The sequence below is a fragment of the Hypanus sabinus genome, chromosome 25, assembly GCF_030144855.1.
Source record: "Hypanus sabinus isolate sHypSab1 chromosome 25, sHypSab1.hap1, whole genome shotgun sequence".
NCBI classification, from domain to species: domain Eukaryota; kingdom Metazoa; phylum Chordata; class Chondrichthyes; order Myliobatiformes; family Dasyatidae; genus Hypanus; species Hypanus sabinus.
In genome coordinates, this window is record NC_082730.1 from 11,142,514 (window position 1) to 11,159,021 (window position 16,508).

Here is a 16,508-nt window from a genome sequence, read left to right on the forward strand (position 1 = left end):
ACATACTTTTTGCAGCAAGTATACAGTCAAGAATTTATATTTGTTGACAAATGTGCTCTGGGGTGACTTTGTGCATATGTTTATGACCTTTTTTCTTCAGAAGAATTTTGAGGAGGCCACATTTCCCTACCACTCTGATCATAGCTAATCAATTACCACACCATGGATTATGTTCAGAAGTAAATACATGAGTTAATAACACCGATCTGTGTCACTTGTTTACTTACTTGGGCCCTTCGCTCCTTAGCATAGGCTGTCGATGACCTCCCATCTTCAGTTGATAGCTGAAGATGGTTTTGTATTGCCTAGAGAGCATAGTACGAGAGAACAACGAAGTATTTATTGTGTTAGATGGAGAAGAATGACCAACATAAGCAAGGATGAACTATCACAGTGTTGTTTGTTACAGATGCTGTTTCTGCAATCCATTGCATCCACTGTACAACAGAGGATTGGCCTAAACAGCTTCACCAGAACCTTGTTGCCTGGCCTTACCTGTCTCCACCTCTCATGACAGGGATGTAAGGTTGGACTTTGAGAAGCATCACTTGATTAGTATTTAACAAACTTCCTTTTGTTATGTACTTGGGCTCATAGAAATTGTACTTTTCATTTTGGGAATGTGTATTAACCAGAAGTCTACTTCAGTCTCTTAATGTTCCTGTTGGAAAATAGTGTAGAAGTCAGAACAAAAACAGCATCTGTTACAAATAGCACTGCGATAGTTGTTCCTTGCTTATGTTGGTCACTCTACTCCATCTAACACAATAAATACTTTTTTGTTCTCTCATGCTTTGCTCTCTAGACAATATAAAACCTTCTTCAGCTATTATATTTAAAGCAGAGTTTGATAGGTTCTTGATAAGTCAGGGAGTCAAAGTTGCATGGAGAAGAAAGGAGAATGAGATTGAGAGGGATAACAAATCAGCCATGATGGAATAGCAGAGGAGATTCATTAGGCTCAATGGCCTAGTTTTGCTCCTATGTCTAGTGGTCTCATAGCATACAATGTTTGTTTTTTGCTGCAGAATGAAGTATTCTTTAGTTTGGTCACAAATCTGAACCATGTAAGTCTTTGAAGTTCAATTTTAATTATCATTCAACCAAATATGAATTCTCAGGAATATAGGCAAACAGCATTATTCCTCCGGAGCCAAGGTGCAAAACATAGTACCAACAGTCACACACAGCAGAAGGCACATGTAGCACACATAAGTTAGTAATAAACATACATTCTCACAAAAATCATTATATATCTATATGTATACCCACAAAATCCAGTTTGCCATCCACAGTGCGAATGTTTGCAGATGTGGCTGTTAGTGCAATTGTTTTACTCTGCCAGTGATTGGGATTCAATTCCTGCTACTGTCTGCAGTTTGTACATTCTCCCTATGACTGCATGGATTTCCTTCCACATTCAAAAGATATACAGGTTCAGGTTACTGAGTTGTGGGTGTGTTAGATTGGTGCTGGATGTTTGGCGACATTTACACTAACCTCGCTGATTAGATTTGACACAAATGGCATATTTTATTGTATGTTTCAATATATATATATGTGACACATAAAGTTAATCTTACCTCTCTCTGGTGTTTCTGACAATTCAAGTTTTTGGTTAATGCATTGTTTGCAAGACATTCTTTACTATGGAGAACTAATTCTGCTGAACTGACTACATCATCTCAATCTGCTAATACTTTTCCCAGAAATGTTTCTGTCTGTTTGCTTTGTTTTTTTGGGACACATACTGATTGTGGTTGTTAGGATGGGTTGCTGAAGCTTTGCTTGGAGGCTTGCCATTGTGTGGATAGTCTCAAGGACATTCTGGAGAGTGGTTTAATAAATATGGTCACCAGTTTATCTTCTGGTCTCTTCCTCCTGAGTGATGCAAACCCCGAATCCCACAACTGCACCACAGCGCTGGTTGTCTTAACATTTTTCCACTCTTTTGGTGTGTTTTATTTGAGCACTGTGCCACACCCATAATCGACCAGAGTCAAGTAAGTTCGTTTTTTGGTGTGCAGCGTCATTCTCTGCTGCTTAACTCGTAATGTGTTTGCACAGTGCTCTAACAGTTCACGCCCTGAGAGGTGGATTTTTGCTATTACCATCACTCTTTGCTCTGGTGAAGACTGCTGCCATATCTCCAAGAGTGCTGTCTGTGATTTGGGCAGGGGTCTTAGCACTAATTGGTATGAATCTGCTTTCAATCTTCCTGATATGACTAACTTGCTAGTTTAACATTCATTTGTCAAGCATTATACTAAATTAAAGTTTTCATGGTGAACGATATACTTCAATTTAAAAAAAACAGGTAAGTGTGAAATGTTTGACTGAAAAGTTAAAAAACATATGTATATTTTGTAGAGGAATAAATAGTCAACATTTCCCTTCTTCAGGACAATGAAGAGTTTCGACTCAAAATACCGACTGTTTATTCCATTCCATAGATGTGGCCTGACCAACTGAGTTCCTCTAGCTTGCAGTGGGTGTTGTTCTGGATTTCTAGTATCTGAATAATCTCATGTTTATCTAATGTATATGTTTTGGTTGTTAGATCAGGCCTCTTTTTCTGTCGTGAGGATATATTCTCAATTCAGACCATTATGTCTGCATCAGCAAAGTAATATGGTGGAGAATGAATTAATGAAATATGTACAGTATAAGATAATATTCTGGAATAATATGTTGAAAAGGGAAAGGGATGTTTTGCATCTGATGTTATGCATTGAGGGGGGAATAATCAGTTATCTTGCTGAAGAAGGACATTTAGGAAGAGTGACCATCATACAGCAAAAGTTTGTTGAGTCCTGATGAAGGGTTTCAGCCAGAAATGTTGACTGTTTATTCCGCTTTAGAACTGACTGACCTAGTGAGTTCCTCCAGCATTTGTGTGTGTTCCTCAAGATTTCCAGTATTCGCAGGAATGTTCATAACAAAAGTTTTTATATTGATATTAAAAGAGCAATCTGAAATGAAGGCCTTAATTCAAAAAAAGGAACCTGTGAAGGTTAAGAGAGGTGAGACACGAGAACCTGGAGATGCTGGAATCTGGAGCAACAAATTATCTGTTAGTCTTAGGAGGAACTAGGCGGATCAAGCAGCATTGGTGGGTGAGAAAGCAATTTTCAATGTTTTGAGTCGAAATCCTGAACTTAGACTTGAGAGTGGAGGAGGATGTTGGTGAGGCAGGATATTCATGCCATCAGATTGGAGACGATCCAGATGGAAATAGACATTGCTCCTCTGCCCTGAGGGTGGCCTCACTGTGGCACGTGGACTGATACGTTGGAATGGGAATCAAAATGTTGGGTCAAGTTCCAGTTTTTGGCGGATAGAGTGGAGGTGCTAAAAATTATACACAATTTACAAAGCAGAAAGACATTAAGACACAAAATCTAATAGGAAAAATATGGTCTCTGCAGCTGACTGGAGAAATCAATGAAAATATTACATCAAGAGAAGGGTTTTATAAAATTATCAGGAATGCCAGAGAACAAGGATTTGGAGAATTTTAGAATTTACAAAGGAGGATTAGGAAGAAAGTGTAAGGTAGAAGGTAAGAACTTAGTATGGACTTCCTGAGGTTCAAAAGTTCATTTATCATCAAACTGTGCATGCAATATACAACTTTGAGAGTCTTCTTCTCCAGATAGTCATGAAACAAAGAAAAACCATGGAAGTCAGTTCAGAGAGAAACAGTAAACCCACCCCCCCGCACAAAAAAGAATGGCAACACTCTCATCAACCCCCAAACCACCCCGCTACCCTCACATGAAATGCAACAAGGACATCAGCTCCAAATCCTCCTGTCCCCACGCAAAATCTAACAAAAATGCAGCAAGAACATTGACCCCCAGATCCCCCACTTGCCCTGCATCAAACGCTACAAGAACATCACCCCCTCAAATCCCCCTCCACCTGCACAAATAAACGAGTAAGATTGGGCAATCTTGTATAAATAGACAGACACGTTCGTACTAGGGAAGAAGAAAATGGCAGAGAAGCTTCTTTGTGTCAGTCTTTTATGGGAGAAGGAACAAAAGCCTGCTAGAAATCTTAGAGAACCATGAGTCTTGTGAGGAATTGAAGGAAGTTAATATTCATGGAATAATAGCAGGAGAGAAATTGGTGAGACTGAAAGCTGATAAATCCCAAGGACTTACTGATCTATGTCCCTGAGTATTGCAAAAGGAAGTTAGAGGGAACAGTTGTACAGGTTATCATTGTCCAAGATTCTGGACGAGGTCCTGCAGGTTGGAGAGTAGCAAATAAGACTGCCATTGAAGAAAGTAGGAAATGGTGGGGCAGGGGGTGGTGAACTGCTGAGTTGTTTGCCTATCATTGAAAAATGCTAGACTCTTAAATGAAGATTGTGATGCAAAGAAAATCTAGAAAGATAGAATTGGAGAAGGTTCAGCATGGATTTATGAAACTATTTTTGACTAGAGTGGTGAATCTGTGGAATTTATTGCCACAGGCAGCTGTGGAGGCCAAGTCATTGAGTATATTTAAAGTGGAGATTGACAGGTTTTGATTAGTCAGGGTGTCAAAGGTTACGGGGAGAAGGCAGGAAAATGGGATTGAGAGAGATGATGGTATGGCAGAGCATTTGATGGGCCAAATGGCCAAATTCTGCTCCTATGTCTTCTGGTCTTACGGTCTATTTAATGGGAATTCTTTGGGATTGTGATAGGTAAAAGGGATTAAATGTGAATGTGATGTATTTATGTTTTTGGAAGGCTTTTGACAAAATCCACAAGGCAGCTGGTCTGACTTAGATTTATTTATCTATCATATGTATATTGAAACATACATTGAAATTTGTAATTTGAATTAACAGTTGGCACACCCAAGGATGTGCTGGGAGCAGTCCATGTAGGTGTCGCCATGCATTCTGGTGCCAGCCAATGTAACTTGCCCACTGACATATGCCAGTGATATTAATGCTGATTCTGTATCTGCTTTACACTAGTGTACCAAACAGATAGATAGAGTATATATAGTAACAATACAGGAACAGGCCCTTCAGCCCACAAGGTTATACTGAACTAATTAGGCTAACCCCTTCTGTCTGCACATAGTCCATATCTCCCTATTTTCTGTATATTTGTATGCCTGTTGAAGAGCCTCTTGAACGTATCAACTGTATTGGGTGGCGGGGTGAGATACTTTACCAAAGGAGGTGTACGGTGCTCCCTCCCTCCACTAACCTGCAGGTCACCCTTGGACAAGGTGTAGCACCCCTGATCAGGGTCACATGAAGCCATGGGAGCTGGTGGTGGATGGTCGTATGAGCAGCTGATGCATATCACAAGTCTTGGTTATGTGACCACTGACACCAGGCAGACAATCTCAAAAGAGTATTGATAATGGCTGGTTTACGACAGTTCCCAGAAGAAGGCAATGGCAAATCATGTCTGTAGAAAAATTTGCCAAGAGCATGGAAAGACCATGATCACCCATGTCATGTGACAAGGCACATATCAAATGAATGTTTGTATCTGCCTCCACTAGCACTCCTTTGCAGCATATTCCAGGCACCCACCAATCTGTATGTTTTTTAAAAAAAGATTGGTCCATGCATCTCCTTTGAAATTACCCCTTTCACTCTAAATGCTTCTTCTCCAGTATTAGATTTTCCAACCCTGGGGGAAGAGGATAATGTCTGTATATGCAATCTCATAATTATATGAATTCTAATTAGGTCTTCCTTCAGCTTCCATCATTCCAGTGAAAGCTTATTCTAGTTTGTTCAACCTCTCATGGTACTTGCTCTCTAATCCAAGCCACATCCAGGTAAGTCTCTTCTGTTCCCACATCCTTCTTATAATGGAGAGTCCAGAATTGAAAGCAATACTCAAGCAATAATTTTTAAATGGTTATAAATTGAGAAATATTGATGTTTACTGGCACCAGGATGCCCTTGTATATAAGTAACTGAAAATTGATTAACACACGCAAAATGCTGGAGGAACTCAGCAAGCCAAGCAGCATCTATGGAGGGGAAATAAATAATTCATTCCCCTCCATAGATGTTGCCTGACCTGCTGAGTTCCTCCTGCATTGCTCAAGATTTCCAACATCTGCAGAATCTGTTACTTAACTGAAAACTGATGTTTCGGTACAATGGAGGCTAGGGTAGAGGGTGGTACACTTTCTTATTTTGATTAGAATACAGTAAAGTTGCCTTACTGCAATTTTATATACAGTTTTGACCCTTTTACCTGATAATGCCAAATACTTGCCACAGGGAACATGCAATAAAGATTCACAAGACTGGTTCCAGGGATGGCGCCTGGCAGGTGGACCATCTTTTGAAGGTGTACTTGACAGTGGGTGGTTTGTGCCCATGGTGGACCCTGCTAAGTCTGCAGCCTTTCGTGATCCTATGTATTGGAGCCTCCATACCATGATGCAACTAGTCAGACTGCTGTCCATTGTACTTCTATAGAAGTTTTCATGAGTTGTTGGTGACATACCAAATCTCCTCAAACTCCGAATTAAGTAAACAAAAGAAAATTGAGTAGGCTTGATCTATATTCTGTGATTTAAGATGAAATGTGATATTAGTGACACAAATTTGTTACAATGCTTAATAGGTGAAATTTAAGATGTTTCCTTTAGCCGTGTATCTAGAATTGGGAGTTGTTGATAGGATTGGAAGAAGGCGTTTCCTCATCTAGAGCAGGGTTTCCTGACTTTTTATATGCCATGGATCAATATCATGAAGCAAGGAGTCCATGGACCCCAGGATGAGAACCCCTGATCTAGCGGGGTGGTAAATATATAGATTTCTTACCCTGGAGGGCAGTGGAGTTCCAGTTGTTGATGTTCATTGAAACACAGACTGAGAGACTTCAGGATATTAAGAAACTGAAATGTAGTGGCAGAATGAGAATGGAGCAACACGACAGTGTAGAGGTTAGTGCAACGATTTACAGCGCCAGCAACCAGAGATCAATTGCTGCTGCTGCTGGTAAGGAGTTTGTACATGCTCCCCATGACCATGTTCGTTTTCTCCCCCATTCCAAAGATGTATGGATTATTCGTAAGTTGTTGGTATGCTGTGTAGTCACAGGAAGTGTGGTAACACTTACAGGCTGCACCCAACGCATCCTCGGACTGTATTGGTTGTTGACAAAATAATGCAGTTCATCATATGTTTTGATGTACATGTGACAAATAAAGCTGATCTTTGAAAAGTTATGTCAGTGTATGTGTGTGGGTGAGAGGGAGGAATGGGGCTTGTCAGATCAGGTTGAATATCACTGACTTCTCACTCTAAGGCCCTCGCTTGGTTGGGGTTGACCATGGATATTACATGCCAGCTGTCTTATGTAATATGCAAGCAAGCCAGGACAATGCAATATGGAAAGTAAGCTGTTGCCCATGCAACAGGCTCCCTCTCAATGCAGCTGATGAATTCAAAGGAACAGCAGAGGCTGATACAGTTTGGAACCAGCAGTGTCACAGGAGTTGAAACTCATTGTTAAGCTCATCATAGGACTGCTTGACGAACTCCAGCTCTGGATTTTTCCTTTGGATTTCAACTGAAACCTTCCCCATGAGTAGGTCTTGCTGAAAGCAGCAGAGGTTTGGGGTCAGAGTTTTCCTTCTCCTAGATGAGTTGCCAATGAGCCCCAACTGCCTGAAATTACTGGTTTTAAGGCACCAGTAATCCACCTTTGCCCCTTCTGTCAGTAGAAACAGTTCTTCCGGGCTTGGTAGCCACACGAGTAGTTTAAGAACTGGACTTGGTTGTCAGAGGCTATTTGAGGTGCACACCATTGAGAACATTTAATAGGTAGTGGGAGTTTATCCCCATTATCACCCCTGGCTAGAACAACCTTAAGGAACCTATTACTGTCATATGTCATGAAATTTGTTGCTTCGCAGCAGCAGTAATTAGAAATAGAAAAGTATATACTTACAGTATATACAAATTAAATAAGTAATGCCAAAGGAGAGCAAAAATAGAGAGATGTTCGTGGATTGTTTTGCTGTTGTTTTGTTCTGTGTACAGGGTAATAAATCTGAATCTATAGGATAGTGCATGGAAATTGGAACTGAACGAGAAGATAATCGCCATCTGTATGGATTGTGGAGTTGGCCTTCTCATTCTCACTGGGTGTTTGTAGTAACTATTTGTAGCAGTCTGTCGCTTAATGGATTTTTTCTGATATGTATTTGGTGGTAGATTTCCAAATTGTATTTCACATACATTAAGTACCCAGCATGACAGCAGTGTTTCCACTTACTGAGGAAATTGAGGCAAGCGAGGCTTCCCTCAACCCCCCCAACTCCCATTCTAACCAATTTTTACAGGAGCACCATTGAGAGTGTTCTCATCATCCAGTATGGGAGTTGCAAGGGGTCTGACTGCAAGACCCTACAGAGGATTGCAAGGACTGCTGCGAGGATGATTGGAGTCTCCCTTCTACCCATCTGAGGTATTTATCAGGAGCACTGCATATGCAGGGCCCTTAGCATTGTCAGTGGTCCCTCCCATCCAGCCAACAAACTGTCTGACTCCCTACCATCAGGCAGGAGGTATGGTAACAGTAGGACAAGGACTGTTAGGATGGGAAACAGCTTCTTCCCCTAGGTTGAGATACTCCTGAACACCCTGCCGCCAGCCGTGTCTCATCACACATGAAGTGCCACTAGTGTTTTGGTGTTTACTTTTTAATTTGTGTCATAAATGTATGTTATTATTTATTGTTATTTGTGGTAATATGTATGTATGAATTACATGCATAGTGTTGTGCACCTTGGTCCAGAGGAGCATTGTTTCATTTGACGGTATAATTGTATATGGTTGAATGACAATAAGCTTGAACTTGATGGCTTTACTGAAAGTGAAACAGGCACAAAGAGTGAATGGCTACCCCTGCTGCTTGTGTTCTTATTCCTCTCACCAGGTACAAGAACAGATTTTCTTGATTTCTGAGTCTCAGCTTTTAACTCACTCCAGAAGAGTATAAGTTGCATTTTAGTTCTTTAAAGAAGGTTATTCTGTTACAGCTGCAAGTTTTCAGCAGTGTTTGTGATCTTCTGAAGGGTAGGAATCCTCTCCAACTATCTTCAACTCTCTAACTGCAAGTTGTTCATAGAATTGTTCGATGTATTTTTTTATATAAACTTTGTTTTCTAGAGCTTGTAGAGAGATCTTATGGCTTTACTTTGAGTTATTTTTTGTGTTTCCTTTTGTAAAATATCAGTAGTATTGTAACAATTGAATTATCCAGCTGAGGGTAAACACTTGCTGGTAAAACCATTGAACAAAGGCTAAATGCATTCCCTTAGAATAGATCTATGGGCATGTAATCACATTTGGAGAGCCGTGCATAATTTTTGTATGAATTCCCTTCAGCTCTGTTCAGCTATTTTTCCAGAATAACTTCTTGTTAAAACTCAGAAGGCTGTATATTTAGCTTGTGTTAAGAGTTTGGCGTACAGGGAAACTGCTCTAATTAGCAGATGGATTATGAAATAGAATTCACAGGCCTGACTACTGTTTTGTAATCCCACCTTGAAATGGATTTGAGTGGAATGGAATGTAGGAATCGCTGTAGCCATGATATGTTCCATCCACCCTCATTAATATTGCTCCGCCAACCACCCACTCCCCAAAAACAAAGCCTTGTGCCTCATTAACTGAAAGGTTTAGGTGTAAACAATAACTGTGTGTGATTTAACATGAAAGTTCTTGTATGTGTAAAATCTCACACCAGCAAGAAATCTGATATTTTAGTCCAGAAGATGAAGATTTTCTATAGTCAAATAGAATCACTTTTCCTGTTGAATTGTTATTCCCTTGTTATTTCTTTGCAGCAAATCTAATTTTGAAAAACTTTTCTTAAAATGGGCTGCTTCAAAAGAATAACGTTTTGTAATTTTAAAGTTCATCATAGCCATGTATTGTAATCTGTAAATTTTTGGATAAGCGGAAGCATTTTCACCAGCACTACTTTGTCACTTCCTGCTGGAGACACCTTAAGTACAGATACTGCTGTGCCTAGTGTCAGTTTGTGCACATGCAATCAGTCTATGAGTATCAGCTAATACCATGTATCTATATTTAAAGTGTTCTTTATTGTGTTGTTTGGGCTCAACGTGTTTTTTATGCTGCCTTGGACGTGGAGTAACCATCATTTGAGTCCCCTTTACACTTGTGTACTGAAGAAAACAATCTTGATTCTTCAAAATAAAATGCAGAGAAAATATAATCCAGGTTTTCCTCAATTCCCATTTATTTTCCCCAACCTTAAGCCCCAAGTCAACGGTTGATCACTCTGGTAGATCCCCTGGATGGTAATAAATTGTACAGATTGGAACAGTTTTATAAAGATCAGCGGAAGTAACATGACTATGTGCCTGCATGCCTGTGAAGTGAAAATCCAGAGCTCTTCCTTATTGCTGTTACAAAACTTCTATTGTTGTATGATGCAAATATTCCATCAAATCTGCTGTCAATGTCCCATTGGTTTTGTTGACCTTTATTGTCAGATATTTACTGTCAATTTCTGAATTCTATATTTAACATTTTAAAAGTTGTACCTGCTAACAGGTTTTACAAAGGGAAATTTTTATTTGAAATAATGCCTCTGTTAAATATTGTTAATGAAAATGACATATCAATACAGTTGTCTGAGGGGAAAAATAAGTAAATCTATTTTCACCATTGCTTCACTCTAGGTTAAAGGCATACATGCTCTATGATGGCTTGAGTTTGTTTACCATGACTCCAAGTGGAGGCATTTAGAACTGAGACTGGGCAGCTTTCCCACTAATGGCCAAGACTAGGTAAGGACAAACAATGTTATCCTCGAAGCTAGTAACCATATTCTTCTACTGCGGTAAATAGATGAGTGGCAAATAGCTACATTTAAAGCACCTGTAATTTATAAAGAGAAGGAGGCATGGTAGTGTAATGGTTAGCATAATGTTATTAATAAGATCTGGGTTCAATTCCACTACTGTATGCAAGTGTTGTAAATTCTCCCTGTGATTGTGTGGGTGTTCCAGTTTCCTCTCTCATTTCAAAGATGTTTTGTTAGGGTTAGTGGGTTGTAGGCATGCTACGATGCTGCTGGAAGCATGGCAACACTCGTGGGGTGCCCAGCACGATCCTTGGTGTTTTAACATAAATGACACATTTCATTGCATGTTTCGATGTACATGTTGACAAATAAAGCTAATCTTTAAATCTTGATTTAAAGCCTGCACACAACTCACTAACGCTAACCCATATGTTTTTGGAATATGGGAGGAAACTGGAGGAAACCCGCATGGTCACGGGCAGAAAGTACAGGCTCCTTACAGACGAAGGCAGGAATTGAACCTTGATCTTGCAGCAGGCTCTGTAAAGCATTATGCTAACCATTATATACCACTATATCGCCCAATATGACATGTTTTTATAATGTGTCTTCTAACAAAATCTCAAAATTGAATCCTACAGTACAGTACTTCAGTCATGCAAATTTTCATGCCCATCTTGACTAATCCCATTTCCCTGAATTAAGTCCATATCCCCTATGCCTTTCCTGTCTGAGACCTTTCCAAATGATGTGCTTGTATCTGCCTCTGGCAGGTCCTTCTATATAACTACGAAACTCTCTGTGAAAAATTTATTTGGATCACCTTAAAATTCCATTCCTCTCACCCTAAATATTCATTAATTCATTCATTCATAACTCCCAATTTAACCCTAGCCATTCATGAGGCAATTTATAAGGACCAATTAACCTGCCAACCAGAAAGTCTTTGGACTATGCGAGAAAACCCTCTCTCTGGGTGGAGCACCCCGAGGAAACCCATGTGGTCACTGTAGTTCTAGAATCTCTTGTCCTGGGCAAAAGGACTCTGATTATTTATCTACCTATACCCTTCATAACTTTATAAATTCATGATTACTCAAATATATTAATAAATAAATTAACACACATTATGTGTATGCAATGTTTTCGCAGTTCTTAATGTGTTGTAGACCATCCTTACTGTATTTTCTCTTTTTTTTATACTAGACTAGACCAGGATGGTAAAGGTCCAGTTCCATGCTTTTTAAATATGGTCTTGGTATTCAGATGGTGTAAGTTAAGAATTCAGTGCTAGTCAATACACAAGCTTGATTTTGAAACAAGGACCATTTTGCTGGAGGAACTCCAGAGTATTGCGCAGCATCTGTGTGAGGAAAGGAATCGAACCTGTGCGAGATTTTGACCTGGAACATTGACAGTTCCTTTCCTCTCACAGGTGATGCTCAACCCACTAAGTTCCTCCACTGGTTGTTGCTCCAGATTCTTGCATCTGACTCCGTGTCTCCAGTCTGCTGGAGAAACTTAGTGGCCCTAGTAAGGCTCTGTAATGTAAAGGGAGGAATGAGGGTTTGAGACTTCAGGAGCAGTCAGGTTAGTATGAACAAAGGTAAAAAGAAATGTGACATCAAAAGTCAAAACACCAAAGAATTCTTCACTATTAGAAATTGCGGTTTTAATTACATTTAAATTAGTTATGTTTTAATCTTCATATATTAATGTTCTGATGTTTTTTTGTGTTTGGGGCCCTTAGCTCCTATCGAGCATAGGCCATCAATGACCTCCATCGTCCTTTGAAGTCGACAGTATGTTTGAAGTCCATCAACACTTTAGCAATCCATTGTATCCAGTTGGTTTGGCCTATACAATTTCACCCTGTTGGCCAGCCTTACCCATTTTCATCTCTTGTGACAGGGGTGTAGGGCTGGACTTTGAGAGGTGTTCTGATGTACATATATTAAAATAATTTAAATATTAAATGAGTTGATGTATATGTAATAAAAATGGGCTATGCAGGAGGGAAGAGTTAGATTGATTTTAGGATAGGTTTAAATGTTAGCACAGTAACATGGGCCAAAGGGCCTTTACATGGAAAACCTACAACACATTACAGGCCTTTCGGCCCACAAAGCTGTGCCATGTCCTCACCTTAGAAATTACCTAGGCTTACCCAGTCCTCTATTTCTCTAAGCTCCATGTACCTATCTTAAAAGACACTATTGTATTGGCCTCCACCACCATCACCAGCAGCCCATTCCACGAACTCATCACTCTCTGCGTTTTTTTTAAAAAAAACTTAACCCTGACGTCTCCTCTGTACCTACTTCCAAGCACCTTAAAACTGTGCCCTCTCATGCTAGCCATTTCAGCCCTGGGAAAAAAACCTCTGACTATCCACACGATCATTGCCTCTTATCAGGTCAAAGAGGTGTAATATTACTGTGTTGTAATAGTCAGTATTTGGAACCTAATACAAATCATCATGTTTTTCTGCAGTCCTTTAACCAACTTCAGTTAGGTGAGGTATTTAACAGAAAAGGAGTAAGTGGAAGTGGGGTGAATCTTACAGGAGACTTTTGTGGCTTTTTTAAGGACACTGTTTAGGTTGGGGTGCCTACTGTTTGGCCTGATATTTCTTCATAGACCAGCTTTGGATGGTGGCAGGGCGTGAACCATTGTTCAGATTGGCAAAACTGAGCAAACAAAAATCTGTACTTAGGGGATATTGAATTTTAAAACAAATATTTTTGAATATTGCAGAATTTTAACAACTGCACAAACTGTGCAATACTTGTCTGAATAGCTTCTAAACTTTTATCATGTTAGAGGTCTCACACAAATAATCCAGTATTTAATACTTCAACCGTTAACTTTATTTTCTATTGACTACAATGGGTTGGAGTTCCAGAAATGAACTGCATCTGTGTTAATTTGTTTTATTTAGATATCAGCTGGTCTGCTGAAGCCATGGGGAGCTGTTGGAGCTGTCTGGATAAAGACACAATCTCAGAAAACCATCCAACCAAATTCAAGGTAACATCTTAAATTTCACAATCTAAAACAATTGGAACACGTGGCCATGCAAAATAATTATTTTTTAAAGGGAGATCAGTTGTTACAATTTTCCTTATTTAGCACCGACTTGCAGTTTTCTAAAATCCCAATTTTTTTCCTTCTCTGTTGGTGGTCTGCGTGAAGGCTTGTTCTCTTTTGGCGTGTAGATCCAGTGCAGATAGCAGCTCGATGTTCTGGTTTGGCAGGTGCCTATTAATGGAGACTTGCAGATCTATGAACTTAAAGCAGGACTGTCAGAGAGTAAGAACTAAAACTGTTATCAGGAATCATGAAAAGTTGTTCTGGTTTCAGTGGCTGCTTTTGTCTTTTGTGTTTTGGACTCTGAACTGCCTTGTTGTGCACATTGAGTCCAAAGAAGGTGTTTTAGGGAAATTGTTGTGAAAGTGATGTTTTCAGAGGTCTTTCAAGAAGACTGCATGACGCTAGAGTGACACAGATGTTATTGTCAATGGAGCGGGGCCTGGTAGAGATAAGACACTTGCCTACAGTATTGGACAGAATGACATATGATTAGGTTGAGTTGTTCACAGATCTTGGCAATTTACTTGCAATTGTTTCGTCACTATGTGAGGAGACATTGTCAGTGCACTGTTGATTGTGGTGTGTCCTCTGAATGCTATATACTTATCAATCAGCTGGTCGTCATTTCGGAAACTCATTGCTGATTGGCTGTGTGGTGAACTTCGTGCACTGTGGTCAGGACTACCATCAACCATCTGAGCTACACATCTTCCGAATTGTTTCCAGAATGCCATTTGTTGATGGCATTTGGACAAGGAAGGAGGAGCATGTCCCTGAACTACATGTAAACATCAAAAATATTTTGAAACCCCTCTGCTGTGGAACAGGAAGATGTTGCAGGACATGGATAAGATGCATCAATGGAGGTCCGGATGACTTGGATATTAAAGAATCAGATCAGGTTTATTATCACTGATGTATGTCCTGAAATTTGTTCCTTTGTGGCAGTAGTTACAAAAATAGTGTAAAAGATGTATGTAAAAGCAAAAATTATGGAAAGTTTAGTCTGTTGATGACTTTTTACTTGGAGGTACTGCACCCTTGCTGCAGAAAGAGCCCACACTGCCCATTTATACCCATGTGATACTCATAATGTGACGGTGTTGGATGAACACTGGTTGGCTTATCATAGCTTTGGACTCAATACAGTATCAGATTGATTGCAAGAATGTGGAAAGTTGGTGTGCATGTAGCTGATTGATCGTGCAGTGAATCAATTGGGCCCCTGACTAACGGAGGGCTTTCTTCTCGCGCGGGCTTTCGAGTAGGTACGTTTTTCATCTTGGTGGGCCTGATTTGTCACTCCCACAGTGTAAGTTGAACAGCATATACCATTACAACTGTGACTCAGTAAAAATGTTTAATTATACTACTCTGTTGTTGTTCTTCCTCTGCGCATTTATAACACTCAGTACCAAGAACAGTGATGTAGAAGAACCAAGGCTTGTTTTGGGCAAGCATGGGGATGTTGTATATTTTTATATGTATTCATCTGCATCTTTGAATAAGTAATCTGTCTATGTAACACATATCATGCTGTTCTCAAAAGAGTATTCTGTCCTACAGGTGACAAATGTGGATGATGATGGTAATGAACTGGGCTCTGGGATCATGGAACTGACCAACTCTGAGTTAATTTTGCACACCAGGAAACGAGATGCTGTGAGATGGCCTTACCTCTGTCTGCGCCGTTATGGCTATGATTCCAACCTCTTCTCATTTGAAAGTGGAAGAAGATGCCAAACTGGGCAAGGTTAGTTTGTACAGTTAATCACAGTCATTTTGGTGAAAGTCTTAGATAGACTTTTTTTCCAACTACCTTATATTTTTGCCTGTAGTCACCTGGACATGTATGCTAACTGACCCTATTTACTTAAGGTAGTGGTTGCCAACCCATTGATCGCAATCGACTGGTCGATCTTTGAGACTTTCCCAGTAGATCCTGAAAAAAAAAGAACGAAAAATAAATACACAAATACGGTTGAGAGATTGTTTCCAGGTTGCGGGGTTTTAGTTCCTTTCTTTCTGCCCAGTGCGCATGTGTGTACCTTCCCCCCCCCCCCCGCGCTACACAGTGTACTTGAGTGGTTCCCAACCACCAAGCCGCGAGGAAAAAATATGAGTCAGTTGCACCTTTCCTCATTCCCTGTCACGGCCGCTGTTGAACTTGAGCCCACGCGAGGTCATCAGTCGCCTAAATGCAGTGATACCCTTGCGCGGCCGGCAAGAACCGCCGACTGGCCCAGAGCGCGGCCGGCGGGAAGTGCCGATGCTACTGGCCCGGAGCGTGGACAGATGGGCACTGCCTCTAAACCTGTTTAGCACACCGAATGTTTGTGGGGAACCTGGTGCTAAAATATTCGCAGGCGACCTAATTCGGGTTCAAGGTTTCGTAAGTAGCAGAGCAGCTACCTCGCTGTGATATACTGAAAGTCATCCCTCCAGCCAAGCTTTTGTCGGCCGATAGATCCTACAAGGGTGGCAGGCACGGGCCTGTCGCACTCCTCGCTTGGTCTGTCACTCTCTCCGGGCTGCGACCACTGTGGCCCCGGCACAGAGACCTCCAGCCCTGACCTTGTCCTCTCA

At 40.5% G+C, this 16,508-nt stretch overlaps 1 protein-coding gene across 6 annotated transcripts in view; it reads left to right on the top strand.

Moving 5' to 3' along the window:
- Positions 1–16,508, top strand: part of LOC132381005 (fibroblast growth factor receptor substrate 2-like) — a 108,576-nt gene that overhangs the window by 64,847 nt on the left and 27,221 nt on the right. For all 6 annotated transcript variants that reach the window (XM_059950080.1, XM_059950083.1, XM_059950082.1 and 3 more), the window contains 3 exons: positions 10,705–10,812; positions 13,771–13,859; positions 15,489–15,675. In XM_059950080.1, coding sequence (XP_059806063.1) covers positions 13,794–13,859; positions 15,489–15,675 — 253 coding nt within the window. In that variant the 5' untranslated portion in view covers positions 10,705–10,812; positions 13,771–13,793. The remainder of the gene's footprint in view (positions 1–10,704; positions 10,813–13,770; positions 13,860–15,488; positions 15,676–16,508) is intronic.